The 18180-nt window shown below is 44.6% G+C and overlaps 2 protein-coding genes across 4 annotated transcripts; both read left to right on the top strand.

The window, feature by feature from the left end:
• Window positions 1-64: 64 nt before the first annotated feature.
• Window positions 65-10209, top strand: eml2 (EMAP like 2). 3 transcript variants are annotated; one of them, XM_037268655.1, is made up of 22 exons: window positions 65-255; window positions 2515-2739; window positions 2871-2988; window positions 3061-3165; window positions 5258-5286; window positions 5383-5512; window positions 5717-5866; window positions 6098-6167; window positions 6263-6373; window positions 6444-6539; window positions 6607-6741; window positions 6898-6997; window positions 7083-7237; window positions 7310-7435; window positions 7617-7748; window positions 7831-7898; window positions 7967-8055; window positions 8127-8224; window positions 8444-8531; window positions 8602-8697; window positions 8929-9059; window positions 9175-10209. In XM_037268655.1, the coding sequence occupies exons 1-22, from the start codon at window positions 159-161 to the stop codon at window positions 9298-9300; spliced, it is 2475 nt and encodes an 824-aa protein (XP_037124550.1). In that variant the 5' UTR covers window positions 65-158; the 3' UTR covers window positions 9301-10209. The 3 variants fall into 3 exon arrangements, with proteins under 3 accessions (XP_037124550.1, XP_037124552.1, XP_037124553.1); XM_037268657.1 differs by lacking the exon at window positions 65-255 and adding an exon at window positions 1459-1525; XM_037268658.1 differs by lacking the exons at window positions 65-255; window positions 2515-2739; window positions 2871-2988; window positions 3061-3165 and adding an exon at window positions 3695-3823.
• A 1271-nt stretch (window positions 10210-11480) lies between these two features.
• On the top strand, window positions 11481-17999 carry gpr4 (G protein-coupled receptor 4). The gene is made up of 4 exons (XM_037268661.1): window positions 11481-11665; window positions 15757-16314; window positions 16422-16686; window positions 16831-17999. Exons 2-4 carry the CDS (start codon window positions 16186-16188, stop codon window positions 17547-17549), a joined length of 1113 nt encoding a protein of 370 aa, XP_037124556.1. The 5' UTR covers window positions 11481-11665; window positions 15757-16185; the 3' UTR covers window positions 17550-17999.
• The last annotated feature ends 181 nt before the right edge of the window (window positions 18000-18180 follow it).

An 18180-nucleotide genomic window follows, 5' to 3' on the forward strand; every position in this document is an offset into this window, starting at 1 on the left:
ATCCAAAGGCTGTTCTTTTGTCTTTACTTTGAAAGTGCCCCCGCGGAAGTGCAGATCTACGTGTCAATTTAACTTGGAGTCAGTCGGAGAGGTAGGCGCGAGAAGGCGGCAGCAGGTAAAGGTGCGAAGGAGAAGGAAGGAGAAAGACTAAAGACAGGATGGACGGAAGAAGAGGATCGGACAAGAGGAAGATGGTGTCTTCGTGCGGGAGCTTGTACGACAGCAACAACCTGCTTATGCAGTACTGCAACAACGGTAGCGCGCACACACACACACACACACACACACACACACACACACACACACACACACACACTGAATCACAATATACAACGGTCTATGTTCAACACGTTTGTGGCCAATTATTTCAAATTTCACACACTCAAATTGGCATCAAATGCCCCGGAATATATGCAAAATGTCAATTGAATTGAAAATAAAGACGCCTAAAATGCTCAGTTTGATCTCAAATATCACTAGAATGAAACGTGTTATTTTCAATTATATTTTGCGACAATTATTACATGTTTGGACAATATATTCATGTCAATCAATTCACAATCCCCTCAGTTGATTTAAATGTGTTGGTCCCTGTTGATATTTGGACATTTTGGTGTCGTGAGTGTCAAACGTCCAACAAATCATTTTTCTGATGCGGTGAAATTGTTTTAGTATTAATTTGTCTGTATTTTTACTTCCTCACTCAACAAGTATTTATAAAAACGGCTGTGGCAGCATGCTTGCCGAAGCAACAGGTGGCGCTGGAGACCAGAATTGTCAGGCCCTTTTAATAATCAAACAAGAGGAAGAAAGTAATACAAAAAATACATGTGCTTTTTTTTGTCTTTAATGTTATATTTAGGCCTTTTTTTGTTTGCCCTATTTAATAATTAGGGCATTTTGTTTTTCTAAACATTACATTGTATGTCTTGTCTTTGTTGTTTTTAACTTTAACGCACTTGCTTTTGAGTGTTACATTCAAGGCGCTTTGTTGCTTTAAAAATTACATTCACCATATTTTGACTATTAATTCAAGAAATTTCATTTCGATTGACACAGAATCAAGTTTTGGAAAAGACGTGTTAGTGTAGCTAATGAACCGGCCACTGAGATCAGACATCTTCCTCTTTGGATGTTTGTTGTATACGACAGCGCCACCTGCTGATTGTTCACTGTCATGAAATCGTGTGTGTGTGTTGATGATCTTGTGCACTTTGCAGCATCTCTTCCTAGTGGTGCTTGATTTTATTGATTCTTGTGTGTGTGTGCATGTAAGGAAGCGATAGGGTGATGGAAGCAGGAAGTGGGCGTGGTTTCAACGAATAGTCCTGCAGGGGTGTGAGTGCAGGCGGGAGGGGTTTTGGGTGATGGAGGAGCACAAGGTTGGTGGTGGGGGGCTAGGGTCTGGGTGATGACGAAGAGACTGGGGGAGGGGTTTGTGCTGAGTGGCCGCCGCCGCGCCTGCCTGATAGTTGCTCTGCGGAGTCTTTGATGGACAGCAGCCAGCAAACCAGCAAGATGGCAGGTAGGCCGGACCTACTCCATCATCATCATCAATGTCTCCCCATTTTCCATCCTCTTTGAGCTTCCTGACAATGATCATGGGACTTTTTCTCACCTTGCCACCTCACCCTGGTGCTATCCGTGGCGCCGGATGAATAGCAAGCAGATATTACATGTGTGTGTGTATAGTTTTCAAGGTTATAAAGCTCAGGCCAACCTCTTTTGTGGCACGGATTCAGCTCCACTGTGTCCTTTTGCTATATCGAGACCCGTGGATTGCGCCCCTATATTATGTTGCAGATTTTTTAGGAATTGATTTTACGGGTTTTTGTCGTATACAGGCGAGTTGCAATTTAGCGTAGTGTAACTTCACCACATATGGCACATGTACTTTCCCCATTACTTAATATTAATAATACATTGATATTACTTTATATTAATCTTCATGAATTTATTATTTTGAAAAAAAGAAAAAGAAAAACTTGAACAAGAAATCTAGGAGCACTAGCAATTACTATTTTCCAATGTCCTATTTTGCATATGAGCACATTATCAGTTAGGGTGTAAAAGGGCCTCGTATCAAGTGAGTTGTAAAGGATGTCCGTGTTTAAAGCAACAATAGCAGCAATTGTGTTAAGGACCTGAGATGTTTTGAATACTGTAGACCGGTTCATTGTTCATACGTTCACTATCTTGATCTGGTTTAAGCAAAAGAGTCTCCAATTACTTCCTGTCTACTTTACCAGTGACAGGATTGGACCAGATGGGTAGATTTAGGTGGTAGGGTTGATGGGTAGTCTTATTGTTAAATTGTAATACAAGACGCTGAATTATTAAACATGATCAGGTTTCCCGTAAGCTCTTATTGTTCCTTTACCTCCTAACACATTCACAAACCAAGTGAGTAAACCAAAAAAAATACCCGAGGAGACCAAGGAAGTCTTGACATTTAGGTTTAAAACAATTAATTGGGCCTTCTCCATTTTTAAAACAATGTGCTCCTCCGTGCAGATGACACCATGTCGGCAGCCAGCAACATGGAGATGGAGGACCGCGTGTCCCACCTTGAGCAGCGGCTTCAGCTTCAGGAGGACGACATCCAGCTCCTGAAAGCGGCTCTGGCCGACGCCCTGCGCCGTCTCGGCTGCTGCGAGGAGAAGAGTCTGGCCTCGCAGCCGGGAGGTGTCCACGCCACCGGGAGGCGGTCTCTGCCCGGCACGGCCCCGCCCGCCAAGGGTGAGTACGGTTGTCTGTTGTGAGAGTGGCTACAGCTAATTAGCTTCTCCGCACATGCTCGTTTGTGCACAAATCGCATGATGCAGTGACAGCCACACATGATGCATTTATTGGAGTAAAATCATTTTCAGTTCGTCAGCTACTTCAGGCTCTTCCTTCCAAGCCGCTGAGCAACGGATACGTACAACACAAACGCCTTCTCTCATCACCGTCCTCGCCCAAGAAGGACGTGCTGAACTCCATCAAGCGGTAGCTACTATTAGAACATGGATCCATGTGTACATAGATTGATTTATATACTATAATGCCACGTCTGTCCAGGAAGAGCATGTCGACAGAGCGCCTCACGCTGGCCAGGAGGGAAGTGGCAGCGGCCGAGAGTAGAAGTCGAACAACTTCATCCAGTAGTTCTACAGGCGGAAAAAGGTGACTCTCACTCTACAATTTACCTACGAGCATTTTAAAACCGTTTAATGTGTATATATATTTTTTTCAAATCATATTTATGCTAATCAATCCATCCAGGGGAATCTTTGCTGTACAGTATATATAGCATTTTCGTCTTGCTTAGAATGATGGAGATGAGCGGGCGAGTGAGAAAGTGCACCGCAGCATGACACAACATTTTTTCATGCGATTCTCTTGTGAACAGTCGATATGTCCCAGCAACAGCGAACGCAGCACGTTTGCTGACTTTCGCCTCACTATTGATTGACAGATCAATGAATTATAATCAATCATGACAAGATGTTCAAAATATTAGGAACAGCCAATATGATGGAGTTGTATATTTTTAACAACAATTAGTCATGAAAAGCGAACGTGAGACGAGAACGAGATCGTGCAGTGCTCCTCGTTTCAGCCGCTGATAGCATCTTATTTCTCCGTTGGAAAAGGGGGCGGGGCGGGGCGTGGTTGGCAAGTTCAGAAACTGACTTCTGATTGGTCGAGAGCCGAATATGAGTTGGCAGGCTTAATGAGGAAGTGAAAAAGTGTTGCTGAGCACCGCAAACACGCAAGCAACGCGCAGTAACGGTCACGTTTTGACGTAGCGGACGCAAGCAGCCATGAAGAAATCAAGCAGGTAAACTTTGTAAGGTTTTATAACTTCCGATCGATTATGTAATCAATCTCTCGCATCATCGTGCAGGTTGTCAATGCTACGTTGGACGTTTTTAGTGAGAGATGTTGCGTTCAAGTTCATATTTATCGAGTGTAATTTGAACTTTCAACGACTGAATATCGAGCCGGGGGTGGAGGGAGACAACACACAGAATTTGTTTTTTTGTGTTGCAAAGTTGTCTCAAGTTTTATTGTGTATGTGTGTGCATTATTCATACACACTGTGACTTTATTTGTTGACTGGAGCCAATGCTGGAAGGCGTCCGTCTGGACGCGCACAAGCGCGACTGAATAAGCGTCTCCTTGTGTTGCGTTCAAGTGCTCCTCTCATCCGTTTGATAATAATTCATGCAGCAAGAACGGATTAAGTATCTTTAATATGAGCGTCGCAGGCACACGAGAATGGATTGAGTTGCGTTAGTTTTGCCGCAGTGTTTTGTTGTTTAAATGTGATTACATCATCCGCACGCGCGTGCACTCAGACGCGCAAAAGAAAAAAATATCCAATGGAGTGCAGTTTGTGGTTCTTGCGAGTCCATTAGAAGCAAAGTAACAACGCATTAACATTCCCATATGGCCGACAATGAAAAACATCAAGTCAGTCACACCCTTCAAATCGAAAAAAAAAAAAGGAAAATCTTAAAATTTCATGCACATGTAAAAACTGGTTGGAGCCAGAATGAGAATAAACAACTGACGCAGGGCACGCAACTTAAGCTTTAATCAATTTAATGTGTTTAGTGCAAGCTTGGCACAAACTACACACTAAATGTGTGAATGCAACACCTATCTCTTAAAAGATGAGTGTGTGTGTGTGGGGGGGGGGAAGTCTAAAGAAAGGATTATGTTATTATTATGATGATGATAAGCAGCAGCACACATGACTGAATCGTGAACGCACGCATCCGTGGGCGACCTCTGACTGGTTCTGATAAGTGCTCATCAAATTGGTGCCCGTGTTTGTCCCAACCGTGGCTGTGGTTAAGTACCCAGCATGCACTGCTCTCATTAACGTCTCACTGCATTGGCTAGAAATGGGACACGCACACACGCGTTATTGGAGACAAAACACCTCTTTGTGTGTTTGATGAGCCTCTCAGCCTTTTTTTTGCCTGGCATCAAGTCAGCGTTTCCGTGGAAACCGCCAGAAAAAGTCAAACTCTCCAGACACGGAACAGAAAAACAAGAGTGTCCATGAATTTGAGGCTAATATGCTAAAGGCTAAAAGGAACTTTTGGGTCAACATGCTAAAACTGCATTTAAACTGTTGGATAACTTGAGGCTAAGCTCCTGCTAACAAACATTCTGATTGGAGAATTGGGTCTAACATGCTAAAACATCATGTTTGGCTTACACCTAACTAACCCTAACATGCTTTTTCTTCCCTCAATTTCAGTAAATCCAAAGAATGCGCATATAATGCAGGTAAGAGGCCTTCCGTCATGCAAAGGATCATGGGGCATAGGAATAAACTGGATTTTTCAAATTGTTTAATCATCCCGTCCTCTCTCCCTCCATCAGAGGACGGCTACGTGAGGATGTTCCTGCGCGGCCGTCCCGTCACCATGCATGCGCCCGACCAGCTAAGAGGGAGCTACAGCTTGGACCACAAGGTGGCGCTACCCGACCACAAGCTCAAACTGGAGTGGGTGTATCCTTCAACGAAAATGCTCCACCCTCTTTTCCTCTTAGCAGCTATTAAAAAAAACTTAATGCTAAGCTATGCTATCCTGGGGCTATTTTCATAACTAATCATTTTAGAGTGTCGTGGGTGTGTACTTTCCACATCAAGTGATGCACAATTCCATGTGGGTATTCTACATTATGTTTATTTTCCGTGATGGCGCGGCTACAGCTACGGCTACCGTGGGCGCGATTGTCGCTCCAATTTGTACCTTCTGCCTACTGGGGAGATTGTCTATTTCAACGCCTCCGTGGTGGTCCTGTACAATACCGACGAACAGCAGCAGAGACACTACTTGGGGCACAATGACGACGTCAAGTGGTGAGATGCTACAAATTCATCTCTTGACAACCGGACAAATTAGAAGCTAAACTAGTATATATTTAAAATCTATAACATGGAAAACCGTAAACATACTAGAGGCTAACCTGATGTACTGCATGTTCAGCCAGAGGCTAAACTACACGTTTAGCATATCAGACTAAAAAAAATGCAAATAAAACATGTTTGGCTAACATGCACGATGGGCTAATGCAAACTTTATCTTCTCAGCTTGAGTGTGCATCCTGACATGGTTACCATAGCAACGGGACAAGTGGCAGGAAATACTAAAGACGGAAAGGTACTTAACACTAACGCTCACTAGCATGCTAGATGCTAAACCTGTGAACAACATGCTACGTGCTACTATAAAGAAATACTTGTGTGCATGTTCAGCTGCTAGCGCCCCACGTCCGGGTGTGGGACTCAGTAAGCCTGAACACTCTTCACGTGCTGGGTGTTGGCGTCTTCGACCGAGCAGTCACCTGTGTGTCATTCTCCAAATCAGTAAGTACCACCAACTAGACTTCAGCTTTCCATTTGCTCAAAGTTTCAAAGTGTGACTTCAACCCTGTAGAATGGTGGCAGCTTCCTGTGTGCTGTCGATGATGCCAACGACCACATCCTGTCTGTGTGGAACTGGCAGAAGGAGAAGCAACTAGCTGACGTCAAGGTTAGCGTCTGAAGTCCACCTCGATGTTGCTTTTTGGAACGCTCAAGGCGTCCTGACATCTTCGCAGTGCTCTAACGACTCGGTGCTAGCGGCCGTCTTCCACCCGATGGACGCTAACCTGATAGTCACCTGCGGAAAATCACACATCAACTTCTGGAGCTTGGAGGGAAACACGCTGGCCAAGAAACAAGGACTCTTTGAGGTGATCACTACAACAACATCACTCTCTCTTTTTGGCCTTAATAGTCTACATGTTATGTTTTTTTAAAAACAGAAATAAAATGATGTATATATAAATAGTGGGATTAGTACTAAGCCTTGAGGTACTCCATGTCGCTCCATTTGTTTTCCACCGTAGAAACATGAGAAACCGAAATATGTGTTGTGCGTGGCGTTTGCCGAGAACGGAGATGCCATCACCGGAGACTCCAGTGGAAACATCTACGTTTGGGCCAAAGGTACACCACATTTGTATACAATAAATACAGAAAGTCTAGCGAGCGTGTGTAAGTTGTGATGAGTCGTCTTGGGGCGGACAAACAGGCGGGAATCGCATCAGCCAGGTCATGCCGGGTGCCCACGAAGGCGGTATCTTCTCCATCTGTGTCCTGAAAGACGGCACCATGGTGTCTGGAGGAGGGAAGGACCGCAAGGTGGCGCTGTGGGACCGTGACTATCGCAAGCAGGCGGACATGGAGGTCAGAATGAGTTTAGGATTACATTATAGCGGTATACGTCGATACTGAATATAAATGAACCGCTTTTTACAGGTGGGTGACCCGTTCGGTCCAGTTCGGGCCATTACAGAAGGCAAAGGAGGTGAACTCTTCATCGGCACCACCAAGAACGCAATTCTCAAAGCGGCCTTCCCTGACACACTGACACCCATTGTACAGGTAAACTTAACACTGTTACAATAAAATATGCTAAATTGCATATTTGGATATAATTGCAGCAGCTAAGATGCTAAATACTAAGATGCTAATGTGACTAGCATGAGCTAACCTGCTAAACTGGCTGACATGCTAGATGCTAACTGACTGTGGGATGTACCCCTGGGATTGTGCTCATTCTCAGGGTCACACGGACGAGCTTTGGGGTCTGGCTGTGCATTCGAATCTGGATCAGTTTGCCACCTGCTGTCAGGATAAACAAGTTCACCTGTGGGACACAAACTCCCACCAGCCCATCTGGACCAAGAGCATTGAGGTCATTTTAAAAAGCAAAACGTTGATAGCATTAACAAGATGTTCCAAATGTCTCCTCAATGTCACAAAGTTTGTGTTTGTAGGATCCTGCAAGGTGTGCATGTTTTCATCCCAACGGCGAAGTTCTGGCTGTCGGCACCATGACTGGAAGGTATGTGAGCTTAATATTTTTTTGTTGCAAATGTGTGTTTCCCCTCTTAATCTGTGTGTATGTTTCAGATGGTTAGTGTTGGACACAGACACTCGTGATCTTGTGTCTATGCACACAGATGGCAATGAGATCATTTCCAACGTCAAATATTCTCCAGGTAAAACACAAATAAAACCTCCCCGATTGTTAGCGTTTGACGCTAATTTGACCACAATGCCTTTGTGTCAGACGGCAACTTCCTGGCGGTGTCCTCCCACGACAACTTTGTTTACATCTACGCCGTGACCGAGAACGGACGCAAGTACAACCGTACAGGAAAATGTACTGTGAGTATCCCAAAAAAATCTGCCTAGCAACAATGAGCAAACACAGCATGTTATCAGAAAATATTTTTCACGTGGTCTTACGGGCACAAATTTGGCAAGCAAATGTTTTTCAGGGCAAATTCCAGGGGGTGCCAGTGTCATTTATTTCAACTCGCAACTTTACAGATGCTTATCGTAATGATTATTATTATAATTTGCGTTTATGTATGCGTTCCTCAGGGTCACTCCAGCTTCGTGACGCATGTGGACTGGTCCTCTGACAGTCACTACCTGGTCACCAACTCAGGAGACTATGAGATCCTCTTTTGTGAGTGCTCTCTTCCCGTTCTTGTGTTTGTGCGTACATGAATACATCGTAAAGGTGTTGCGTGTTCCAGGGGAGGCACCCAGCGGCAAACACGTGACCAACATGGACGCCGTACGAAACCTCACGTGGGCCACATCCACCTGCACGCTGAGCTTCAACACCTTTGGTAGGTTAGGCCATTTCCAGGTTCCAGTTTTGTGGTCCCGCTATGAAGTTGATACCTTTTTATTTTATTGATTGTATCCTTTTGTAATACCACTGTCAACCGCTAGATGGCAGCATATTTGTGTATTTATTTCAAGGCTAGTCTGCCGTTTTTCTTGAGAATGATTAAATGTCATATGCTGTAATCCTGCTTTTTATGCCTACATTTTTTTTTTTTTATATGGTTTTACAGGAATTTGGCCAGACGGTGCAGATGGCACAGACATCAACGGCGTGTGCCGATCACACGACGACTCCCTGCTGTCATCGGCTGACGATTTTGGCAAAGTGCATTTGCTGTCGTACCCGTGCTCCCAACCCAGGGTGAGTTGCCTCCCTCCTCTCGTTTTCCGTGCTAACTTGCTATGCTAACATCCGTTTGGGTTTATTCTGGTTGTGGTACTTTGTTGAACCCTTGTTAAATATTTAAATATTCTAGGCGCCAGGCCACGAATATGGTGGCCACAGCAGTCACGTGACCAGCGTAGCTTTCCTGCACGATGACAGCCGCCTCATCTCCACCGGAGGAAAGGACGCCAGCATCCTCCAGTGGCTGGTCGCTTAGGTAATTCCTGCTTTTGGTGGCCTCCTGTCCACTGGAGGGCAGCACCATCTTTTTCCCTTACGTGCCTGCACGTTAATACACGCGTACGCTGGATGAAATGAATGTTTACTATGGTGCATAAATTTCTAGTTAGTGTTCAAAAGAGCAGCAGGATGTTAAATGTAACAAAAAAAAGTATCATATGCGCGCAAACTGCCTGTATCCTCATGTGGGCTTTGTTTCGTTATCACTGTGAAGAGCTGAAGATGAATTGCTGGCTGTGCTGGGCTCCTTTTAAAACAGTGTAGATGCAAAAAACGCTAATGCTAAAAATGTGGTGCAAGCTCGACCTCGCAGATGTCACATACACAGTTGTGAATGTAAACAACAAAAACAGCATCCTGTCCCTTTAAGAGTGGCCCGGCTGCCTTGTCTCTCTCCTCCACAGCAATATGCTTCTCCTCCTCTTCCTTCCTTTTCGCTTACTAAGATGGTGAGCTTCACCGCTTTCTCCTTTTGCCATCCTCCTCTATTCCTTCTCCTTCACCACCTTTCCCTTTTTTCTCCATCACCACTCTTCTCTTCCTCCCTCTCGAACTCGTCCCTCAGGTCCAATGATGATTTCTGACCTGCTGTCATACTGTTCATATAAGTGCATAATGTGCACCAGGTGGCGCTACAGTGCAACTAGTGCATGAGCGAGTTGCTTCTAAAGTGGTCAATAGATTTACAAAATGCACTATATACAAATTATAAAAATACATATATGTGTAATGCGGTGTATCCGAGTGGCTGTGCTATTTTAATATTGAAGCATTTAATATATTGAATAGGATATGTCTGATGTGGGCATGTCGCTTCTAGTGGTTGACAGGCAGCTTAACTGTGTTTGTGTGGCCTTTTTATTTGTTAATAAAGTTTTTAACCAAATATGGCATTTTTGTTTCTTTTGTCTTCTCATCAGCAATAAAAAAAATATTGATCGCGGTGTTTTCATTTTCCCCTGCCTTGAGCAAATGAATGAGAATGGTACTGCAGTTCTTTAATGTAACACTAGAGGGGGCAGTTTCATTATGTAAACAACGTTTGAGTGTGTCCGAGTGAACCAAGCTGTGGCCCTCACTCGTGCATAAGCATGACTCTCCAACACAATCGTTCATAATGCCATGTGATGAATAAACACAGATCTATCCAGTTTCAACCAAATAGCAGCGCTAGCAATCCTAAAATGGCACAAGCAGTGTAGAAACGTAGCAGGATTTATTCGTAAATTAAGATTTGAAGTCAAAGCGGTGATAAACTCGGCTGTCAACCAAAAATGTAAATAATTCTGTATCATTTGTTTTCAGCTGCCTCATGAGGTTCCTTCTGTTTGCTGGTCTGAATGTATGCCCAGAATAATGTCCCCCCCTCTCTCTCTTAGCGTGCTGATAAAACTTTGGGCTACACAAAGTGAAGTCCATAAAAAGAATGCTAAGATGAGTTTAGTGTGAAAGAATCACTCACTCACCAACGAGCAAGAAATTCCCGGATGCAGTTGTTCCTGCTTTTGTGTCTCAATACTTTTGTTGACTGTGTGTTTATGGGACAACAAGTCGTGGGAAGAGCAAACATTCTGGAACATTTCATTGAATTGGAATATAGCGGCTGCCCCCGAAGCTCCGACCTTATTTCTGCGCGCGCGCGCACGCGCACAGTGTCATGGGTAAATGTGGTTTGGTCCACGCTCTTTGCTGAACAATTAATCAACTCCAAATAGACATCTATGGAATGCAATTTTCAAAGGCTACGATTTAAGAAAGAAAAAAAAAAAAAAGCAAATTCAAGAACTACTCGGACTGCATTTTTGTGTCAAAGTGCACACAGCCATGATGGTTTCGCCTTCTGAGAAAAACAAAGGTGGCATCTTGTGTGGACTCCATTTGAATATAAAGACCGAGGAGGACTCGTTGACCCCTCGTCACATTCCTGCACATCGTTTTCATTAAAAAGCATCGATTGTTTATTGGCAAACCATGTGCGCGTCTTGTGTATCATTGCATGTGGGTAGCGAGAGAGAGAGTTTGCGTATAGTATGGGAAGAATGTAAAGGAGGGTGCACATGTTGGCCGAGCTCGCAGGAAGTAATGTCGCGTAGCAGCTGTTTAGGTCTCCACCCTCATTCACTCATTTGGCCCCCCCTCCCTCTGGTGGTCCCTCTCGCTCGTCTCAGTGTGCAGGCGGCCACCCCTCGACTCACATGCATGATACTCTTCTTTCTTTTCACTTTTACCGGCAGCAAATAATTGATAGGCTTTTTTTTTTTTTTTTAAATACATTTTTTTCCACATCTGTGTTGGATTTGACCTATTTGCTTATTTTATTTGCTGTGGATTGAAAAGTGAATGTGAGTAGAAACTTTATTTGTCTGCCTATCCATCCTTCAACACATTTTTGTGCCGCTGACTAATGTTGCTCTTATTCTCATCTGTATAAATCTGTTTTGCTGTTCTTTGACGTACAGGTTGGGGCTGGGATAATATTTTTGTTTGAATAATATTATGACTCTTGCTCTCTAGCACAAGCTATTAATGTTTCCACACTTTGAAATTGGGTTTAAATACACACATAGGCATCAAGCAAAGCCATCCTACAAGATTTCTAATGTGTTAAATGGAGGTAAATACATTTTTGAACCATTCTAATGAATGGGCTTAGAATTAGAATAGACACAAACCAGTTCTGTGTTGAGGTTTAGATTACACACATATCACACAAATTTAGAACTGCTTGTGTGTGTTTAAAAGAAAACCTGTCCACACAACAAACACAAAAGAGTTTGTTGCCGGTGCCAGGGGGGCTGACAACTGTGAGTTCAAACAAGCCGGGGCCAAACTAGACCGGCCTCCACGCCACAAAGGCGCTGATAGCTTGGCCTGGGCTCAATGTGACACAGATGCAAAAACCTTGAATAATGTCACTTCTACACCATTCCTAGGAAATCACAATATCTCATGAGGTCCTTGGGGGGGGCGCCTAGTTGGTGACCCCAGATGTAAATTGTTAGTATTATCGAGTCAAGTAGGCGACAATGCCAAGCGCGTGTGCGTGTCTGCTAATCCCAAACGTTTCCTGACGTTCCCAACAATCAACAATGCTTACTCAGTTCCTCCTCCAGAATTCTTGCTTTGCGCATTTTTCCCCAATCTTCTCTGCCGGTCTTTGTCCTCAACGCAACACCGGCATCTTTTACTATACTCCTCCACTGAGAGGAAGAAATAGGACAAAATGTAGGATAATATATTGGATGAAACTTTTTTTTTTTTAATGAGGATAGTGATGTCAGCAGCGTACAAACTTAAACGTCTGCCCGTGAGGAAGGATGCTTTGTGAAATTGGAGCTGCGACCTCCAAGCTGGATAGGACAGACGTCTGCGGTCCACATGCGAGATCTTTTTTCTTTTTTTTGCACACTTCACTTGAGACAAACAAGCCTTACCGCTTGAAAAAAGAAATGATGACCAAGTGAATATAAAAAGTCTACACACCCCTGTTCAAATGCCAGGCGATATGAAATATATCAAAAATATTTTTAAAGTTCAGATGTTTTAGTAGGCTTTTCCTAACCCCCTCCATGCAATTAGAAACTATCCAAAAATAAAACAAGTATGCATGGAAGATGAAGATAAAAGTCAGAGTTCTTGAGAGGATGTCATGAGAAGCAAAGACAATCAGCCAGATCTTTCTACGTCACAGCTCGTTGGTTGATTAGATAAAAACAGCAGCAACTATTTAATATTGCGTAATTCCTCCATCTCCATGACGACTGGACAGGAAGTCGCCAGGATGTCAGGACCGACTTGATCCCTGTCCTCCATCTAAATGTTTTGTATTCAAATCGATCAAGTATGGCGGAACAACAACATTCGCTCACCTTAGTAAAAAAAATAAAATAAAAATTGGCTAAATGAATTCAAGTTATTATTTTTGCGAAACATGACATCCTTTTTTTCGTCTGTAACGTGGAGCCATTTGATTGACTGCTTCGTTGCCACGGTGATCTGACATCGATATGCCGTTTTATTGATTTTCGAGGTTCGCATTGAAGTCGAGGAGACCCGGGTGGTCTTCAAAAATCAACTCTCACTCAATTGGATGTACCATTTGAATAACCTCTGAACTCTGCTTACGTAACTGCACAGTTAAGGGACTATAAAAATTACTAATCAAGCAGCAATGAGTCCCGTGATGCGGGGAATTCAGCATGGGGAAATTCCTGGCTGCTGATGTTTGTCTTGAGCACTTTGAAAACCATCAAGGATGGTTCACTAAAACATTAATGACCCTCTTGAAGAATCAAAACAAATTATATTTGATGGGATATATTTATCGTGGCTAGAAATGTATTTCGCAGGCGGGGGATGCTTGGAAATACAAAATGTTTTCTGTCAGTCACAGAAGAATTGCATTTAAATAATTCAGTCAGAAAGTAGTGGATATTTTTGTTCTTGGCATCCCGCAGGGAACCGTTCTCAGCCCGGAAAGTTCTACATTTGATTCTCATTTTGAAGGGCCTCTAGCAGCCTTCATTGGTCCCTTCGTGGCTTAATAAAATAAATTGTCTGCCGATAAATCCGATTCCATCAACGTCGCTTTTGAAATCGCCATGGTTGAGTACTCGCACTGAAACGAGGACAGCAAAAAAAGGGAAGAAGAAAAAACGAGCACATGTCTCTCATCACGCGCAACCACAACACAAGCGAGCAATCAGACAAAAAGACAGAACACAGGAAGGCAGCCAGGAAGCCCACTGACAAACACACACGAGCAACCCACCATTGTAGCACACACACTATTGTATCATTGCAAGATAGGAGAGACGTTTGGAAAATTCACTTGCCAATGTTCTCGCTCACATGATGTTTTTTGTGTGTGAACAGACTCAAGTTTCTCCTCATGTTGTGAATCCAAACATTGTGTAACCTTTCATTTCGGTTCACGTCCTTTTGTCTGAGGTGCGGCCGCTTGCCAGGCAGCGCTCATGTTTATTGGCTTTTACTAGCAAGTGTGTGTGTGTGCGCGCATAGGTTGTTTATTAGGAAGCTGGCTGGTTTTACCCGGCAACAAATCCGATGCTACAAACGAAATGAAATGACTCACCAGATATCATACATCATCTCATATGCATTTGGTTATCCGATCACGGTGAGATGCAATCAATGAAGCAGAAGGTGCACGTTTATTGAAGTCGTTCATTTTCGGCCTCGAGGCAAGTCTAACGAGCGGTCCGGTCCCGCCCATGTGTGAAATAATCATCCGCTATTTACAACCTGCACACCGTCACTTTATTAGGTACACTCTTTTGAATGAGATTCTATATGAGATAAAACTGGTCGACTGCAAATTTCAATCAGAGATGGATTTTTGCATCCGGAATTATTTTTGGGGCATGTTCGTCTCGTCATTCAGAACGCCAGCAATTCATACTGGCAAGCGTTTCTAATATTTTGATTCTTTATTTGGTCACTGTCTTTCTGGCTCGAGTTGGGACTTCCACGCAGGAAGTGACAGATTCACTTTACTGATGTCATCGTGGTTTTATTCCCAGTCTGACACCGCACCTGAAATTCCACAAATGCTTTTTCAGGCATTCCAAAGAAGGAAGGAAGGAAGGAAGGAAGGAAAGAGGTGTGTGTCTCTTTGTGTATTTCTGTGAGCCATAATTTTACTTGAACATGCTCGTAACATGCACACACGCAGAGTATCCGTTTCCAAATGGTGTTATTGTTGATAATCAACACGATAAGACAAAACGACGTCGGTGGGCCCCCGCATGCACTCGGCACAATTAAATACAAAAAGGCGGCGGACACTTGAGATCAGCCGAAAAAATGCGTTGATTTGATACCTTGAAGTCTTAAGTCTCTCCATTTCTGATATTTGCTGCCTAATGACTGAAGGGGGCGCTGTTTCTCCCTATGAGACGATGAGTGAGTTTGAGTATTTGTTGACTTCCTGTTGTGAGTACTTCACGCTTAGCTAACAGTATTTGGTTCACCTGTGTCAATGAGGTCCAAATACAGTTCAGGTTCTTTGTGTTAAAAGTGAGTCAGGTTTCACTTCCTGTCGCAGTTGTGCAAGCGCGTTGGACTTCCCGTCTTTGTTTGGTTCTCCAGTCAAGTCTGGCCCTAGCACCTGGGTCTGCTGGTGTCTATTTATAGATAGCACATTGCTGACATGCTTGATCCTTGAAAGGTTTTCTCGAGTTCCTTTCCAGGAGGGCCAACTTGGTTGTCATGTGATTTGTCATGCATTTTTTTTTCAAACAATTTCCAAAAGGCTTCTTTTTTCTTGTTGGAATATCATCAGCCCTCATTCAAACTCTTCTTTTATTGACCTCATTTATGAATGATGTGGTTCTTTTGTTCATGCTTCAATAGCCAACCGTGTCCCTGGAGCGCAAACGTCTGAACGTATTTGTTAATGTTTGTGTTACAGGTGGCGAGCACAAGCTGTGTCAGGTCGTCGACCAGCCGGAGCATCAGTGACTGCAAACACGCACACACAAACGCGCACGCTAATCTCTGAAAGATTGATGAGGCCCACTCAGGCCCTACGAGGCCCGTTCCAGCGTCGATAAGACGGCTTCCATTTCACCGCCATTCAAGCCTCCGTCTCTCCAATCAGACGCGGCGGCTTGACAAGGGGCGTGGCCGAGGCGGCGGATGATGATAAATTTAGGGCCCTTGGACGGGAATCGGTTGTCATGACGGATCACGGGAAGGACGCCTCGGCCCGAGCCGGTTGGGAGGAAGAGGAGGAGGACACCGTGTTGTTGTTAAAATGGCGGACGAGCAGGAAGCCGCAAAGCTGAGAGTGACTTGGCACATATAAATCACGCACACACACATACACACATTGAGGACAATGTGCAACATCTCCTTCTGTAATGTGGACAGCAAGGTGGATCAGTACTTCCAGCCCACGCTCTACATCATCGTCATGGTGCTGGGCCTGCCCACCAACTGCTTGGCCTTGTGGGCCGCCTACATGCAGGTGAGCATCGAAGAACAAAGTCAAGAAACTCTCGCTGTGCTCAGTGTGCATGCCGGGCCACTAGAGGGTGGTAGATTTGATGCGGTGCCACCTCGCCCTGCATCCAGGTGCGGCAACACAACGAGCTGGGCGTGTACCTGATTAATCTGTCCGTGGCGGACCTGCTGTACATCGGGACGCTGCCGCTGTGGATCGACTACTTCCTGCAGCGCGACGATTGGATCCACGGCCCGGAGAGCTGCAAACTTTTTGGCTTTATCTTCTACACCAACATCTACGTCAGCATCGCTTTCCTCTGCTGCATCTCGCTGGACCGCTACCTGGCGGTGGCTTACCCACTACGGTTTGTCAAGGTGCGAAGTGTCAAGACAGGTATGTCCCAATTTTTTTTATTAAAATAAGCCTTATGGTCTTTTTTTCAGGAAAAAAAAAGCCTTACTTTACATGGTAAATTTTTTAAAAATAAAATAAAAATCAAGTAATTAAAAAAAAAATGTTTTTTTGGGCCCCATGCAGCAATCCTGGTCAGCGCCACAGTGTGGCTCATGGAAATCGTAGCCAACTCGGCGCCTCTCTTCCACGACGAGCTCTTCCAGGGCCGCTTCAACCACACCTTCTGCTTCGAAAAGTACCCCATGCAGGACTGGGTGGCAGGCATGAACCTGTACCGGATCTTCTTGGGCTTCCTGGCTCCGTGGGCCGCCATGCTGGTGGCCTACCGTGGCATCCTGGCCGCCGTGCGTTGCAACGTCTCCACCGAACAGCAGGAGAAAGCCAAGATCCAGCGGCTGGCGCTGAGTCTGATTCTAATCGTGTTGTTCTGCTTCGGGCCGTACCACGTCCTCCTGCTGGTGCGGAGCGTGATGTTTCTTCGGAAGCCGTGCGACTGCGGTTCGGAGGAACGCTTATTCCCCGCCTACCACGTCACGCTGGCGCTCACCAGCCTCAACTGTGTCGCCGACCCCATTTTGTACTGCTTCGTCAACGAGGGCGCCAGGCACGACGTGGGCCGAGCTCTTTCCGCTCTGGTGTCGGCGGCGTGCCGCAGGGGTTCCTTCTCGCCGTCGCAGGCCGACGTGCTCAACGGCGCCTCCGTCACCTTGGAAACGCCCCTGGCGGCCAAGAAGCAGCCGTGCGGCTACGCCGACGGCGGCCAGGCCGCCGGATACAAAACGGAAGTGGTGGCGCTCAAGGAGGAATGTCTGCAGATGAGCATACTCGCCGGCAGACAGTGACTTGAGAATTAAAAGGACATCAAATGAAAAAGTAGGATTAGGGATTCAAATTGAAATTCCGGGTTTCAAACGAGCCGACCAATTTTCTGTCGTGAAGGTAAGGTAAGGCGAAATTTGTCACCATTCCATTGGGCACACACCATTTCCAAAGCGGAAGACGGCTTGATGGAAAAGTGACAGAGGACATGACGCTTCCTGTTGAAGAGGAAGCAAGCTTAAGTGCGTTTGACCTCAACAAATTAAGAAGCTTCGACAACGTCTTTCGGATGCTAAGATTCCTTCCTCCATCAACTGTAACTTGTCGGCCACATCGGCCGATGTTTTAAATTTTAATGCACAAATGGACACTCTAGTTAATGTGTATTCTGTTTTTTTTTTTAATTATTATGAATGTTAAAGTTTGTAAGTTATTCATTGTTTTGTTTATGAGCAAAATAAAAAATGTCACTTTACCAACGCACACTAAAATTTTAGGGATACCAAGAAAAGCGTATATGAAAAATATTTCTCAGGAACACATTCTTATCATTGGACAACGACCGTATATTTATTTTTGGATGGATGTTTGAAATATGCAAACTGGTTTAATCCCGTTGTTACAGCTTCTGAATGTGTACCATTTATTCCTCCT

This window comes from Syngnathus acus, chromosome 13 (genome assembly GCF_901709675.1).
Source record: "Syngnathus acus chromosome 13, fSynAcu1.2, whole genome shotgun sequence".
NCBI lineage: Eukaryota > Metazoa > Chordata > Actinopteri > Syngnathiformes > Syngnathidae > Syngnathus > Syngnathus acus.

What these genes read in the sequence shown, in the direction of transcription:
- eml2 (XM_037268655.1), top strand. Translation starts at nt 159, where the DNA reads ATGGACGGAAGAAGAGGATCGGACAAGAGGAAGATGGTGTCTTCGTGC. An exon ending in AGAATGCGCATATAATGCAG is followed by an intron (nt 5,287 to 5,382) that starts GTAAGAGGCCTT and finishes TCCCTCCATCAG; the next exon opens with AGGACGGCTACGTGAGGATG. An exon ending in AGAAACAAGGACTCTTTGAG is followed by an intron (nt 6,742 to 6,897) that starts GTGATCACTACA and finishes TTTCCACCGTAG; the next exon opens with AAACATGAGAAACCGAAATA.
- gpr4 (XM_037268661.1), top strand. Translation starts at nt 16,186, where the DNA reads ATGTGCAACATCTCCTTCTGTAATGTGGACAGCAAGGTGGATCAGTAC. An exon ending in TGTGGGCCGCCTACATGCAG is followed by an intron (nt 16,315 to 16,421) that starts GTGAGCATCGAA and finishes CCCTGCATCCAG; the next exon opens with GTGCGGCAACACAACGAGCT. An exon ending in GGTGCGAAGTGTCAAGACAG is followed by an intron (nt 16,687 to 16,830) that starts GTATGTCCCAAT and finishes GGCCCCATGCAG; the next exon opens with CAATCCTGGTCAGCGCCACA.